Source organism: Nanorana parkeri, unplaced genomic scaffold (assembly GCF_000935625.1).
Source record: "Nanorana parkeri isolate BGI_ZX_2015 unplaced genomic scaffold, ASM93562v1 scaffold342, whole genome shotgun sequence".
NCBI lineage: Eukaryota > Metazoa > Chordata > Amphibia > Anura > Dicroglossidae > Nanorana > Nanorana parkeri.
This window is the reverse complement of record NW_017306610.1, coordinates 493,796-510,718: the sequence shown is the minus strand read 5'-3', so window position 1 is coordinate 510,718 and position 16,923 is coordinate 493,796. Positions and strand designations below refer to the sequence as shown.

The window sequence follows — 16,923 nt, the reverse complement described above, 5'->3', positions numbered from 1 at the left end:
GGAAAAAAAACCTATAGTTTCTCTTTAAATCCCTGAAAATTGTATTATTATTACAGATGCTTTCCAAGCCCTTATCCTTGGTGTCTAAACAAGAGGCCCACACCAACACTCTGTGTGTATCTCACTGTGCTCTAGACCTCTAATCTGGTCTGGAGTACAGCTCTGATGTGCTTTAGCTCTGTTAGGCTTGGTTCACACCTATGCGTATCGAATATGCGCATTTCGTGACGCGCATTTTTACCACGATTCGCGGTAAAAAAAACGTGCAACAAACGCACGTTTCCGAGGGCTACTTGGCTGTATCCCAATGAAAACGCGCGACAATAACGCCCCAAATAAGCTCCTGTCCTTCTTTGGGCGTAGGGCGTTTTGTAGCGTTTTGATACGGCCTGTAATACGCCCAGGTGTGCACCATACCCATAGGAAATTATGAGATTTCGGTGTTTGAGCGTTTTGCAGAGCACTCGAACGCGCTACAAAACGCCCAGGTGTGAACCAGGCCTTAGTGATAGCCTTGGTCCAGCACCAGGAGCTAAATTGATTAGCTCCTGGGCTTCTGATCCTGCTACTGAGCGTTCCATATGAGAGCTGGTATTAGCAATGTAAACATAATGTGGAACATTGATAGATTGGAGGCTTGGGCTGAGCTGCTATAGTCCTCTATTGCTAGCAGATTGCAGCCTGTTGTAGATTACTATTAGAAGTGATCTCTAGGCCGCAGTCACACGGGAATCGTCCGACACGTACAGCTCGTTGCTGTTCACATGGAACCCTTCTCCACTTCGGCCTTCAAAGTTCTCGTTTGAATATTTGCTACTACCACCAAGACGGTGTCGGGCAGTTCCCGGGAAGGACAGGCGCTGCGTGTGATTAGTACACAGCTCCTGTTCTCCTCTATGGGACTACGTGGCCATACGCCCCTCTACGCTCACCTCAAGTGCACGTTGGTGCGGGTGGGCATACTCATACGCTAACAGGAGGGCTTATGGCCGCTTAGTCCCATAGAGAAGGACAGGGGCTGCGTACTAATCACCGGAGCTGTACGTGCCAGGCCGATTTCCTGTGTGAATGGGGCCTTAGTGTCACAGAGCATGGGAGGCTCAAACAGGTCACCAATGGCTAGATCCAGACGCCCCATGAAGAGAAAAAAAAAAGTATAAAACGGTTATTACAATTAAAAGAAACTTTCTCCATTTATCCTAGGCTCACACCTAAGACGTCAGATCTTCTGGGTGACGTGTGTATGTAAGAAACCACAATGTCATTTAGAATTTTAACAAATTTTAGGGTACCTTAACAAACTAAAAATCAGACATGACCTTTTTATTGCAGTATGTGTATTGTGGTGCACTACAGTGCTGGTGTGTTGCCCACTGCTGTAACAGTGAGGTAGGGTGTAATTGAAAGCCAATGGCAATGCCTGCACAGAGCAGTACACAGATACCATGTGTTATGGTAACATACAGTAAGATATGTTTTACCACATGTTAACTTAACAAAAATCTATAAAATCTTGTTGTGCAGCCCTCTGAACATGTCGGGGGGCTACAGTAAAGGCCCACTATATTTACTAAGCTGACCTCCACTGCTTTAGAGATATTGAAGCAGCCATGAGAAACCTACTTGTGTCAAGGGTTCATAGAAAATCTCTGACACCAAAGCACAATGAATCCAAGAGGGGAAACCATAAGGTTTATGGTGATCCCATGAAGGCATTCATGTCCTTAATCATTCAAAAGCTGCCTTAATTTTGCACACTGATATGCACTTATGGTGAGGAATGTGGGGGAAAGGGGATATCAGACGGATGCTTTTTGACTGCAATAAAGCATGTTACTCCAGTCTGTAAAACAAAGCTAAAGCACAGTACAGCACAACCAACTACAGCTCCTGCCACCCCTGCCAAGTAGGTTTTAATATTGCAATGTGAGAACAAAAAAGTAAAAGCAAGACAAATTGCACAATAAATCACCCAAACATTTAGCAAAACCCATTTTATGCACTAAACAAAAGCATTTTTTTACATCTATGTACAAGCACGAATAAATTTAATTGAGGAATTATAGTGAATGATAGACAACAGCGTATGGCTCATTCCAGCTAATTGCTGTGCGGGGGTAACTAATTCTAAAATAGCATCTTTGTGGCGACTAAAATAAAAGAAATGTCATTCTCTCTAGCAACCATCAATTATGTATTTATACAGATCTATCAAGCTGCTATTGCTTTGCCATGGTTTACCTGAAACAGATAAACAACCAGAAATAATTGCCTATGGATAAGCTGTCTAAATAAGATCTAATGTTTAAAGACAAAGGGTTAAATGTAGGCTTGGTTTCTGTGCTACTTCCAAAGCATGTTAATAAACTATTCATAACTAGTACATATAGTGCTAGATTTATATACAAGAAATGGAAAGCAAAGAAATAGTCTAAAGGTGCCCATACACCTGCCGATTATCGTACGATAATCGGCAGGTGTATGGGCAGCGTGAGACCGCTTCTACTGTAAGGACGCACGACTTTCGTCTTCCGAGCATGCTGGAAAACCTGTCGAAAATCGTACGATTTTTGGCAGGTTGGTGGCTTGCTCAGAAGACGAATGCCGCAAGCGCACACTGCCCGCTCAGCACTGCAATCATCAGAAGCCCTCCCCTCAGCAGGGAGGGCTTGCAATGATCGCAAATACGATCTGCCTGACCAAGATGGGCAGATCATACGAAATTTTAATCACCTTACAACCATCGCACAACGAAAGTCGTGTGATGGTTGTAAGGTGTATGGGCAGCTTTACTCTAAAGCACTGACCAGATTTCATATTTTGGGGATGGGGTGTGCAGGACTTGTCAGCCCTTTTTGTTTAAAGAATACCTGTTGTGTAAAAAAAATACATAGGCCACCATGATGAATACCATTTGAAATGGAGTCCTGTCATGTGAAATATGAAGCCTGCCATTCCTGCACCTCTGCCTGAAATTGCTAATTGCCTTACTTCTAAGTATGCATCAAGGGGATTCCAAATATTCAGAACTGTTTTACATGCTTGTTCTCAATGAGTAAGTTGGGTCATAAAATAAATAAAGCGGCTATCATTGCTGATTCCTTAGTGGCCTAGTTATCATACCACGCTTGTGGTTTCAATCCTTTGAGTTACATATTTGGAACATGTATGCAGTTAAGGATGTTATACTTTCTTCAACTTTCCTGATATGCGCACCTGTTTTAAGTGAGTAACTAATGTATTGTCAGCAGGTCAACCCCCCCTTACAGTGGTGGCCTTTGGGAGACATGCCCCCATACATTGGTGGCCAGTGGGAGATAGGTCTTCTGTATACTGGTGCCCAGCTGAGAGAAAAGACTGTAGGCAGAAGCTGGGCTTTAACATTATTACAGCTGCATTTGAGGGGCCACAACAACCTCATGTTGACTAAATGTTTAGTAACTGTAGGAAAGAGGTAAGACCCAATCCATTATGTTTGTGATAAAGCATGCTTGTTTATGTAGAGGTGGGCCCATGATAAGTTGCCATGGGTATGATTGGTGTGCCCAAGTATGTAGAATTTGTTACAAGCCCTTGCTAGAGTAGGGTTTTCCAGAAGCATATTGACTGCACAGAAGTATGGCTCTATTTCCAATCCTTGCAGCACCTGTGACACTGATATGAACTGCAAGTTCTAATTTTAAGTCCACTACTGTATTTGGTTATCAAAAAAGGAGAATGCAAGTTAAATGTCCTTTTACCTACAATACCTCATAACTTCTCATACTGATACACCTCATGTAATGTGAACTCATCTAGCTAAACAATACCTCATAACTTCTCGTACTGATACACCTCATGTAATGTGAACTCATCTAGCTCATACTGAAATACCTCATGTAATGTGAACTCATCTAGCCTAAGCTCCTACCAATTAGACCACCTTGTTATGTCATCCCTAAAAATCTGAATGCTTAAGAGTTATAGCTTTACAAAGCATACTGGGACTTGGCGGAGAACAACAAGTTATTTGACAAGTTGAGAGGTTACACTATTCAGCAGTTAGAAAACTATAGATTACACAGCACAGTGTAAAGTGGTTACAAAGCACGTAGTCATTAAAACTGTGAAACCGTTATCATTTTATTTATGTGCATGTGACGAAAGGTTATGGGAATTACACTTGCAAGTATAACTAGTTAATGTGGCAAGCATCACTAAACCTTTTTTTGTACATTTTTAAAGAGGCCAGATAGCTGTTAAGTTATGGGTGCTAAAAACATCCTGTGTGTGTAATACACTGGGGTTAATTTTATAGCTAGGGTGTGTCGGACAGAAACCATCCAACATCCTGTTTCTTTTAACTGAGAATCTGTGCATTGATTTTCTGACCTTTCTAACTCTCTTACCAGAAATGATTATGAAAGCGTTTGAGAAAATATAGCGCATCAACTAGTCTCTAGCCCACAGCTTTATACAGGCACCACCCAAATGATTATGCTACTTATGTACATAGTCTATGTTGATGTAAATTGGGAGATGATTATAAATCTAATGCAAACCCATATTTGTGGCTGCATGCTTTTACTATTCTTAGATACTTCATTAAAAGAGTTTATACTGAGCATTAGTATGAACCAGTATAATTAAGAGGCCACTATGGTTCTCTAAGTCTGGACAGCACTATCTGGCCTATTGTATGATAGAGAAGAGAGAAACCACATTTGCAAAGTGCACTAACCCACTTTCTACAAGCACATTGTGCATACCCCAGTTATAAAGAAGGGCAGATGCACCAATGTAAACAATTCAGCAGCCATTTCTTTTTTGGGGTCAAGATAAAAACAGCATGCTTCTGGGGGAGAACATTAGTGGGGGTTAATCCACAATTACCCCCCTTTCCTCCCATCATCCCAATAGCTGCCAGGTAGATTAATATGGTTGTTCCCAACCTATCTAACATTGGCAAAAACCTGATCATCTCTATTGCCTGTTAAAGAGGTGGCTCTGGAACTTTTGCACATTTAATATTATTGTGGAATCACATTTTCTAAAAGCTACATACTCCTCATATGTTTCATTAATATCACTGCAATACATGGACCTTTAAAAAGCTTCTATTGTATATTATAGCATCTTTGAAAATACACCTAACTGATGACACCAATATGTTAGTAATGCAGAATTAACACACATATTGCAAATTATGTACCATAGGTTCTGTTGATGAGAATGAGAGAATGAGATGGAACTCATTTGGGTCTAATGCCAAAACAATAAAATCGTCTGCTTTGTCATTTGTCCTGCCAAGTCATTGTAGGTTCCTCAAAATGAGTTGGCTCATAATTAAAACATTCACACTTAACTTTATTCAGTACTTTGTTGTGCAACAATTGGACTTGTGTTTTTGTTCAGAGGTCTGATGAGTAATGGAAGAGTTCTGTGTTCCTCTCACTTACAGAGGCACGCAGGATAAATCTGCTGGGAATAGTTGGTTAAAGTTTGTATAGTCTTCAGAGAGCAGTTCTGAAATGTGTGCTGGTGTGGTGTCTGACCCTAGACAATAGAAATCCGGAACTTGTCCTGCAACAGAATACAGCTCCTGAAACAGTTTTTGCTTATATTTTTCAAAGAATACATGATCCAAATAAAAAAAGTTATGTCAGAGCAAGTCCCTATTGGTGTAATATTTATATATCTTATTTGAGCTTGAGATTCAGGAGTTATGGCGCACAGAATCGACTGGGAAAAGGCTACAGCGCTATGCAGAAGCCCTCCGAAAAGCCTGCAAAATCTGCTTTCATTGGGATATGTATTTTAAATAAAACTCAGATTATAGTTAAATTGGGGGAACTTGTTGAATATAGCACATAGACCGCAAAAAATGATCTATATTACTTTCTAGAGCAGCAGAGTCTTAAGCGGTTGGTGTTCTTAACCCTTAAGAGTTAACTGCTCTTTTTTGCCTAGGGTCAAAAAAAGTTATACTCACCCGGTCCTTGGAGCTGGCAGTGCTTTCTCCAGGCTGTCTACTCCTCCACTGCAGTGATGGTATGTCCCTCTGTGTCCTCACGTCTTATACACTGTATTGGACGTGATGATGACATACAGGACCTTAGACGGCTGCAGTGGAGGGGAAGAAAGGCTCCAGGGAACAGTCTAAGATCTGGCCGGTTACGAAGATCAGGTGAGTACAACTAAAAAACGAGTAGTTAATACTTGCACTGCAAGGGTTAATAAAACTTGTGCACGGACTTCATTCTAATAAAGGTGAAAAAAAGACTGAAAAAAGATCAAATGCAGCCACCAGATGTAAGGACTTTATTATATAAAAACATTTTTACGGGCTTATTTACACTTTAACCCCTTGTGCTGATGTAGCTGGGATTCCAATTGGATCCCACCTCTACCAACTGTAATCGTAAAGATCACTGGTGAGGGGAAAGGGAACCCATGGTCCAATGCAATGTGGGCATCCTGTCGCTTGAATCCCTTTTATTAGTCTACTTAACACAGACATAAACTGAATACTCCAGAATACCAAACTATTGGCGGAGCAGATTTCCTGTTGCTTATCAAGTCTGGTCATGTACAGTAATTTGTGCAGAATTTACTGAGAAGGGACCGCATGTGTAAATTGGCTGCCCAGAATCCTCGTATTTGCCAACGATATCGAATAAATGGTTTTTAAAAGCTCAGCACTCATTGGAGTTGTGTTACTAAAGGCAAATAGGCTGTTCACTTTGCAAGTGAATTTTCCTTCAGCTTAGTGAATGAGGTGAAGCTCTGCTGACTTCCATCATCTAATCATGTGCTAGCAAAATTAAAGACAGGCCTGGAGCACAAGAAAGGGAAAATTGTGCGGAGGGACAGCATGACAGGGGGAAAAGGGGAGCTAGGCACAAAGAGTTAAACATTTAATCAGAGGGTAGAAGTAGGGGTTGTTTATCGGATTGAACAAAAGTTAGGCAGGGCAGAACTTTCTTAAGGGTGATCCTTTGTGTTTCTCGTCACAGCAGTCATTTTGGCGGTTTGGGGGCCTTGAAGGTGGTCTGGACTGCTGGTTTTATTGAAATAAAGGACTCAACACTTAGGATGGGTCCCCCGCCATTAAGTGGTGGTCAATTTGTTGTGACCACTTAGCTCTGAATTGAAAGTGTCTGCAGTCAGCAGATACTGTCCCCGAGGTGATGGTGTTGCAGCTGGGGGCCCATCGTTGGTTATGGGTGGCTTTTTGTTACGTAAAGTGCCTTTAAAGGAGAACTATGGGGTCTCTTATTTAGCCTAAGGAATGCATTCATAAAAAAAGATAGAACCCCATAGTTCTCCTTTAAGGACCCCAAAACAGTTGTTTAATTATATAGTTGTATTGTTTGTTTTTGATATTATATGGTTATTTATATATTTCATTTTGATATTTAATTAAAGAGGCGGCTGCTGTGGCCTTTTGAATTTCATACAAGTCTAGTGTGAATTCTTGAGGGAAATTGGGTGAAAGGCGGGGGTTTTCAAGCAAGTTGAAAAGGGGCTTTTGGTTTAGACAGGCTACCTCTGAAATACCCTTGTCAAGAGTGTTTTGTTTTGGTTTTTTTTGTTTGTTTTCTTTACACATGATTGGATATTCTTTGCAAAGGGAAATGTAACCACACTCACTAAGCTAAGAGAAAATTCCCCTGCAAAGTGCAGATTTCCTTGCAAGTTGAACTATTTGCCTTCAGTAAATCAGTCCCATTGCTGAGGATATTTACACTGAGCTCTGATCACATTATCATGTATTCCCCAAATTATAAAAAGACTGTTTGTGTGCATTGTATTATATAGAAGAATGGGGATGAAGAGAGCATGAAATGAACATTTCCATCATGGTGTCCTTTGCCAATCTGTTAATGTTTTTCCTTTACTTGCATAAATATTCAAAATTATTTGGTAACAAATTGCTTTTACGGTGCTTGTAGGAGAAACACACCAATAACTGATTGTTTACTTAACAGAAATGCAAAGAAACAAACATTTCCCCTGAGTAAAATATAAAGCTAGCTTAACTAAGCCAATTTTTTTTTCATTGGTCGCTAACATATTTTAAGTCTGTTTCTGAATATATTAAAGTGTTTATTTGATTTGATGTTTTAGTATTTTTATACCTGTTATTGTCCTCTTACAATAATGTTTTCTTTAGCCTGACAAGCTTGGAAGTTATATGATTTTAACCAGACATTTTGAAAGCACTGCAATTACCATCACTATATTTTTGTAGGTACTCTTACAAAAGAACTTCCTCTAAATTATGCTTGCCATTTCTTTGAAAATATGCACTTGTCTTTTATTTTTCTCTTGCGCTGTTCCTATCTAGTGTTTCCTTGTAGTTTCCTCCATGCTGTGTATATGACTGCTCACTGCATGAGCCACATGCTAGCAGAGCAAGGAAATATGTTTCTTCTGTTCTTCTTAGTATTTCATTAAAACAAAAATAATAGTATTTATCGATTAATGGAAAAATCTCTGGAAACATTAGATTTGTTCTTGCATGATAGAGTTTTTTCTGTAAAGGAGCAGCTTGGTTGATGCCTTATTCACTACTTTCCCAGGGTTGTACCTCTTGGCCCCAGCGTGTAGTCAGTTGAAAGAATGAACTGTATTTTTAACTAGAGCTACTGTAAATTATTTAATTTGACTTAATATGAGCCTCTTCTAACCCCCTGCACTTGGCACTTAGACTGAGAGAGGCAACACTAGGAGTGAATTGGGTGTGCGTCATATACCTGTGCTGACACAAGGAGAGAGCAGTGTGAGCAGCAGAGTTATTATTAATTGTCCAATCACAGGCAGGGGGCCGGTAGGTAACCTAATATAATTGCTAAAAGTGAAAAGTCTCAACAGAAAAGTTACCTGCAGAAAAGTCTTTTCGGAAAGCAACTCCTTTAGTGAGTGTCTATCTCCTGTGTCCCCAATAGCACTCAATGGTTCCTCACACTGCAACTCTTTAACTGCAGCAGAGGGAAGTCGGGTACCCACCCTGGATGTACAGCCTGGCCAGGCTGTAAAAGTCTCCAGACTGGATGGTCAGAAATACAAATCCTTTCCAAGGTAACACAGCTCCATTTTATATTGTACGTGTTTTTTTAAAGAGGTATTAATAAACGGTGTGAACATCGGCTTTTAAAGTGAAATTCTATTTATAATAAAGCCAAAGCGCTGTGAACGAATCCTGATGTTGAGTGTTATGTGTACAGGATTACTAGGGGTGCTGCCCCACTTCAGCCGGGGGGAACTGTAAAACTGGAAGACAAAAGAGACAGAAGGGCGCCCAACCTAGTGCAGATGATTTTTTATTTTAAGAGACACAAAAATAGGAGTGCTAAGTACTCACAATGGTAGGTCAAACAACAGCGTGTATAGATGATTTCAAAGATACAGCAGTTTCAGGACTGCAATCAGCCTGTGTGCCACTGGATTGTGGCGTCGTTGCCGCGTTTCCTGGGTCACGCCCCCTTCTTGAGAACGTGACCTCAACCACCTCATTGTCCCCTTAAATAGGGGGATAAACCAATAGAAAGGGTATGCGGATGGGATAAGTTCAGCTGAATTGGACCTCCCAGTACTTCATACTAGATCGAGCTAAGAGAAGTATACAAGCTCCGCCTTGAATTACTTTTATACCAAGTATTTTTCAAGCTCCAGAACTACACTAGAGAAAAACTCAAAGGTTAGGAGGCAGCTGTCATTTTTAAGGAGCATACAGGGCTCCTGGGATTTATGCATCCCTGTTTTCGTGTATGTATGTATGTATGTATGTTTGTATGGATAGATATATAATTAGGGATATACCGATACCATTTTTCCCAGTACAAGTACAAGCACTGATACTTGTCCAAGTACTCAGACACAATTACTGATACATTTTTGTTTGTCATGTGACAGTTTTTCTAAAACAATACAGGCTAAGGATTTCAGTGGTTGAGCACCAGGATCCAGTCACAGTGGCAACAGCTTTGATCCTGGTAGTTCTCGTGAAAATGTATCGACACTGGTACCTGAACATCCCTAGTACATACTGTAGTTTTTTTCATTTTGTGGGCTCCCAGTATGTGCATTTGCTATTTTTAAACTTACCAAGCTTCACTTCTGCATTTTCTGTGAGAAGAACATTTTGACCTTTAATATCTCGATGGATTACATGGTGAACATGCAGGTGAGCCAGACCCTGAAAAGAGAACTTGGTTTAGTATTCACTTTCTAGTTAATGGGAAGCTGCATATAGCACTATACAGTATATAACTCACAGGGGTGCCGTATGGGTGCATTATGACAGTAGATAAAACAGCTCAGAGCTACCTTACTTTAAAGTGGACATTCTAGTAATATCAGTCTGCCCAAAAAAATTCGGGACATTTCACAAAATACAGCAACAATATTATATTCTAGAAAACTGAAATTGTTTAATCATTACAAAGATTAATTCAGGTAACTTTGCCTAGAATGAGATGTCATCAGTCGGTTGCAGACAGGAGGAAGCAATCTCCTCCACCTCTGTCATCTGACTACAACAGTGTAACTTTGCAGCAAGTTACAAGATGGGAGGATGCGGGAGGAGTTGATCTGTGTCATATATTTATTAACATGAGTACCAGTCTTTACATAATTGTCATCCCCAAGCAATCATCTCAGTCCAGGAAGAAGATGCTGACCTTGAATGTTGCCTGCACAAAGATGGTACCATACTTCTGGAAAGAAAAGCCAATGAATAAAGGCTTTTTCAGGATGGTGGGGGGGGGTGCACTGTGATTTAAGAGGTACTAAATACCTGTAAATATTTCTTAGATAACTTATGCATGCACTTAAAGAAGAACTCCAGGAAAAAAAACCCTTGCATTGTGGCTACCCCTGCACTGAAGAGCTTAGTGCTAAGAAAAAATACTCCCTCCATCCTCGGTCCCACCTGGCTGCTAGTCCGGTTTCCCGCAGCCTTTTATTCCCCAGGGTCAGGTGGTCTAAGAACCTGTGACTACATGTCTAATGGGGCATACCACAGCAGGTCAAGTAACATTATCACCTGCAGGGGAGACAAAGTGAGTGTCACTTCTGGATTTCTATCACTGTATGCCGTAAAATATAGAAATGGGGAGGGCAGTTTGGAAACTTTGCCTTGGGTGCTAAAGGACCTCATCCCGGCAAGGATTTGTTTTTATTCTATTACATGAATATGTAAGCACTTACCCTTAGAACTTCTCTGCAAATATATGCAATCCAGTCTTCCTTAAAGCAGTTCCCTTTTGTCTTTTTCACCAAGTCTGTTACAGACCCTGCTCCACAGTATTCCATTACCAACTGCAAAAGACAATACATTTTATCTAGGAGGAAAAGACACAGAAAACTATACCTACTCGGGTGACTTCATAATTGTAGTTTGTTTTATAAAGCCCTGAGAAAGTGCTTAGAAAGTTGGACTGTTCGTAAACATGAGCTGTAGGTCTTGCTATTCCATGTAGGCATCCTGACCTGAAACAAAGTTATTACTTCTGAATAGCACTATGGGTATTTGACCTCTTACAAGAAGGCTGCACTCTTGAAAGTACCTCAGCAAATTAGGAGACAAAGAAAAAAACTGTGTTTGTAGATATTGGTATTGTGCTGTGGTTATGGACTCCACTTTTATCTGTATTCTAGCTGTAGATTCTTATGGTCTTCAATCTGTTAAGTAACCTAAAAAAAACTTTCAAAGTGGCTGAGTGAGAGACTAATGCCTAGTGATTTAAAGGTGCAGTCTACCCAGAACTATTTTCTCAGTTTTTGGTAGATGCTGTAGAAAATAAGTTCTCAACAAGAACACTACCTAGTTTGCCCCGGGTGCTATGTTTCTTCCCGTCACATAATTTGATGCACTCTATCACACTTTAGTGTATAAGCATGATAAGGACATCAAATTATGAGTTCTTTCATAGGATGGGCTGATGTACTCTACATGGTTCCCTCTTCACTGTAACACTTTGCAAAGTTGTCAGTGTAATATAAAACAAATAACATATGTATATATGGATTCAAGTAAACCTTTTGTAAGCGAAATATGGGGTTGGGATTATTGTGTTGACCCCCATGGCTTCTAAATCTTCTGAATTAAGTATGCATGTCAGGAATATGAATTAAGATCTCTTTATTAGCATATTTGTTCTGTGTTTAGGGATTTTAAAGTAAGGAAGCAACTAGCAATTTCTGAATGAAAGTTAGGAATGTCAACCTCTGTGATTCTCTCAGGAAAGGTTTCCTTTAAACCCAATAACAAAAACGTAATATATTGCAGCATTATCAGTCTAGGACAGGACTGCTAGGACTGCATAAGACCTCCCCTCCTCGCTATAAGACAGTTGGGAGGTGTTCTGTTGTTTAGAGGGGATCTCAGCAGGGCTGCTTCATATAATACTGCAAAGTCCATGGGAACGTTTGCTTGTGCTTAAAAAACACATTTAATTATGTATTAATGATTACAGAGTAGCATTCATTTGTGTCTTTATATCTGCCTAGAGTTCAGATTTACGCAAACTTGCCCTGAAGCCCTGTTCACATCTATGCAATACAGGAGTGTGTGTGCGATGACGCATGCAATCCTGCATTGCATGATGCAATGTTAGGGGTGCTGAAGTACCATGATTTCATAACTGCAACCTTTGCGTTGTTTGTGTGTTGTTGTATCACACCACACTGCATTGTCAGCTATTACCGTGAGATGTGGTGTAAAGTCATTTAAAAAAAGTTTGTTGCACTTCTTTCAGCGCAATTTAGCTGTAGTAGGCAGTCCATTCAAATGAAGCACCACCGCAATGTTGCATTATAGAGGTGTGAACAAGGGATAACACTTATAAAGTTTGCCACTTGCTTCATTATTTTCTAGGAAAACCTGAACTGAGCAAGTACAAAGAGGGAATTCACTTACGGTATTTGAGACAAGATAAATATTATTATAACCGGTAACCATCTATTAAAATAAAATTGGTATTGATCCACCAAGTGGGTTCCATTATTTATTGCCTGTTAATAATACTGTGTAGACTTTGAATCTTTGAGTTACCCAGAGTTGGTCATCCTGGCCTGCTAAGCCTTTCCTGACAAAAGCTCCATAGTATGTAGCAATGTTTCTGTGATGTGAGTACTTCTTCAGCATGTTTATTTCAAGTTTAATTTCCTCTTCTTCCTCCTAGGGAAAACAACCAAAACACATTTTAGCTACACATGGCAAATGCAGTTCACGTGGTGAAAAAAGTAATCTAACATCCAGCTCAAGCATTTTAAAATGCGTTTTAAGCATCAGTCCACCCAAACTGAATATTTACATTTTTGGTAGCTACTGCAAAAGTAAACCCCCTGACAGTTTCTGATCTCTTGAGGCTATTAGTGAGACATCTGCACTTCAGTTCTTGGTTATATCCATAATAAAGGGATTCCTCTCTCCCAGTTGGATTTTTTAAAATTTATAATTTGTAGAATGTAACAAATGTTGAAACGTGGAAAGGTGGGTGAGGAAACCCAAGTTTCCCAGGAGGCCCAGAACAAAGTAAGGAATTGTGGAACAAACATCTTGCTACTGACCCAGAGGCTGACTCAACCCACCAGGTTCCACCTAGGCAATTCAGATGCCAAGCTGTTTTCATGCAGTTGTCCCGTGTTTCCGATCGCACGACTGTTCATTGTAAACCGTGTGATTTTCAATGCATAGAGATGTCTATGGGACCCAAACCGCGCGACAACCGTCCGAAAATAGCTCCTGCACCTTTTCGCACGGCAAGCGATTTTGGTCGAGCGATAAACCGCAAAGGTGTGAGCAGCCTCCATTGACTTCAATGTGACTCGGTGTTTTGCGTGATAAATCGCCTAGGTGTGCACCGGCCCTAAGTAAGCTATTACTTTTGAGTGGAATGACCTTTAAAAGTTTCTAATGGATAATTCCAAAATCCCACTGTGTTTAAGCAAAGATACTGATGCTTTGCAACTGGAGGTTTCTGTGGAAGTTTTGTATTCATATTAAATATATTCCAGATGTTTGTTTTAGGAACAGGAGAAAAGAATTGTTAACTGTTTAGTTCTGCAAATGTTTATTTTCATTGCCCATCCATGAAACTTAACAACTAATAAAAAAAAAAAAGCAACATTGTAATGGTTAGATAGAAGGAAAGCATACAGGCTCACTCTTGCTTTATGTCTACTAAAACAGGCAGAAAATAAGTAGCGATGTTTTGGATAATATATATATAAAGTTAAATTAGCATTTAAAAAGCTATGCCACGGTTAATTTGTGAATGCAGAATCTGTTAAAATGAAGAAGTCTGAAAGCAGTGACATCTTTGTCATTTAACGGTCTTATTTCCTGCTCTTGCTTGGGCATTTGTGGTGCAATTTAAGTAAACCTGTCATGAGAGAAATGTGGGGCTGACATCTGGAAATTGTAGCTGCATGGCTTTTATGGTGACCTGATACTTTTAATTAGTTATTAGAATGCATTTGAAAATCAGGAAAGTTGGTGAAAAGACATAGGTCCTTCTCTGAATACTTGTTCCAGGGCAGTTTTTTAGAGCACCGACGCCAGAGAATTGATATGATAGCCATGCAACAAGCATTTTCAGAAAAGTAGGTCCACTATGGCAACCTCAATGTTCATTTCAAGATGGGTTTCTTTAATGACATTTAAAATTGTGCACAAAATACATGATGAAATCTGTTTTAGTGACACTGTCTAGGGCATTTTTCAAACTCTTGGCGCATCGTGTGTCCTGTTTCACATGCAGCAAACATACGTTTGTGAATGTGGGCCTTTATAGTGAGTGCCTAACTTTTTAGACTCGGCAAAGGTAAGCATAGATATTCTGAAATAACCAGATGGCTACTAGCAGCGGTATGGGTTCTGACAGACCTCAGCAGATACGGAGTAGGTATTTCTTAAGGTGCCCATACACCTTGCGATTATCGCACGATTTTCATCCGAGATCGCGGTTTCGTCTGATAATCAGCCAGTTGATGGGAACTGCACAACTGCAATTACTGTACAATTGGCCAAATTTCGTCTTTCAAGCAGACTAGAAAACTTTAGATGAGACGGATTAGTGGTTTTTCTTTTTCGTACAACATAAATCGCAAGATGCCAACGAAAATCTGTTCTATTGATCGATGAAATTCGGCCAGTTAGTAGTGTGGACAAACGATAATCGCAAACTACATTGGTCTGTTCATGATGGGCTAGTTGAATTAAAATTGAACGAGGGTGCGATGTCGGGACAAAAAAAGTTGTATAATGGTTGTAAGGTGTATGACCTCCTTTAGGGAGAGAAAGCTACCAATATAGGATTGAGTTTTCTGCTGGCTAAATATTGCCAATGTGTATGTGGGGGAAAAAATGGGGCATGTAAGGCCAAGACACAGCTGATGATGACCTTTACTTTTCTCCACACTAATGCCTGTTTGTGTACGGCTGTGACAGTTTCCTCTCTTGACAAACTCTAGGGAAATGGACAATAGCATCAACTAAACAGGTGTTATAAACAGCAGTCATAGACTTTTATTACTAACCACATATATGCCAAACCAAAAGGTTCTTTCACAGTCAATACAAGCCCTAATTGGGAAACTAATCAATCTGCCCCTGATAAGCTCAACTTTGCCTACAGTAGATGCAGTCTCCTCCACCCAGTAGTGTGTACATAGGCATCAAATTTATTTACTCTCTATTGCCAAAAGTATTGGGACGCCTGCCTTTACATGCACATGAACTTTAATGGCATCCCAGTCTTAGTCCGTAGGGTCCAATATTGAGTTGGCCCACCCTTTGCAGCTACAACAGCTTCAGCTCTTCTGGGAAGGTGTCCACAAGGTTTAGGAGTGTATCTATGGGAATGTTTGACCATTCTTGCTGAAGCGCATTTGTGAGGTCAGGTACTGATGTTGGACGAGAAGGCCGGGCTCGCGGTCTCCGCTCTAATTCATCCCAAAGGTGTTCTATCACATTGAGGTCAGGACTCTGTGCAGGCCAGTCAAGTTCCTCTACCCCAAACTCGCTCATCCATGTCTTTATGGACCTTACGGTACTTTTTTTTAAAGGGACAGGTGACTTTAAATGATCCATAGTACAACTACATGTTATGTACCATGGATCATGATTTAACCTATTCATGTTAGCAGGGGAGAATTGTAAATCTATTGCTGTAATGTAGTGGAGGTGTGTGCTGTATATATGTACTACATATACATGGTCCCTGCATCGCGTCTCGGTGCTCACCTTGTGGGAGGCGCTCACAATTCTGCCCTGCTAACATGAATAGGTTAAATCATGATCCATAGTACATATACAGCGCACACGTCCAGTACACTGCAGTAATAGAGTTACAATTATCCCCTGCTAACATGAATGGGTTAAATGATCCATAGTACATGATATGTAGCCCTGTACTACGGATCATTTAACCCATTCATATTAGCATGGGATAATTGTAAATCTATTGTTGCAGTGCATTCTATATGTAGCATATAGTACACGTACAGTACATAGAGTGCCTGCAACAATACATTTACAATTCTACTCTGCTAACATGAATGGATTAAATGTTCTGTATGTAGCCCTGTACTACGGATCATTTAACCCATTCATATTAGCATGGGATAATTGTAAATCTATTGTTGCAGTGCATTCTATATGTAGCATATAGTACACGTACAGTACATAGAGTGCCTGCAACAATACATTTACAATTCTACTCTGCTAACATGAATGGGTTAAATGATCCATAGTACAGGGCTACATACAGAACATTTAATCCATTCATGTTAGCAGAGTATAATTGTAAATCTATTGTCTGCACTCTATTAGCAGTGTGTACACTATATGTAGTACATATAGAGTATATACTGCTAATAGAGTGCAGATAATAGATTTACAATTATACTCTGCTTAAAAGTGAACCCCCCCCC

The 16,923-nt window shown here is 40.1% G+C and overlaps 1 protein-coding gene across 1 annotated transcript in view; it reads right to left on the bottom strand.

The window, feature by feature from the left end:
- Positions 1-16,923, bottom strand: part of LOC108788656 (mitogen-activated protein kinase kinase kinase kinase 4-like) — a 189,948-nt gene that overhangs the window by 122,154 nt on the left and 50,871 nt on the right. Inside the window, exons 4-6 of the mRNA XM_018558479.1 lie at positions 13,040-13,165; positions 11,194-11,304; positions 10,090-10,180 (exon numbers count right to left, since the gene is read on the bottom strand). Of these exons, the coding sequence (XP_018413981.1) occupies positions 10,090-10,180; positions 11,194-11,304; positions 13,040-13,165 (328 nt within the window). The remainder of the gene's footprint in view (positions 1-10,089; positions 10,181-11,193; positions 11,305-13,039; positions 13,166-16,923) is intronic.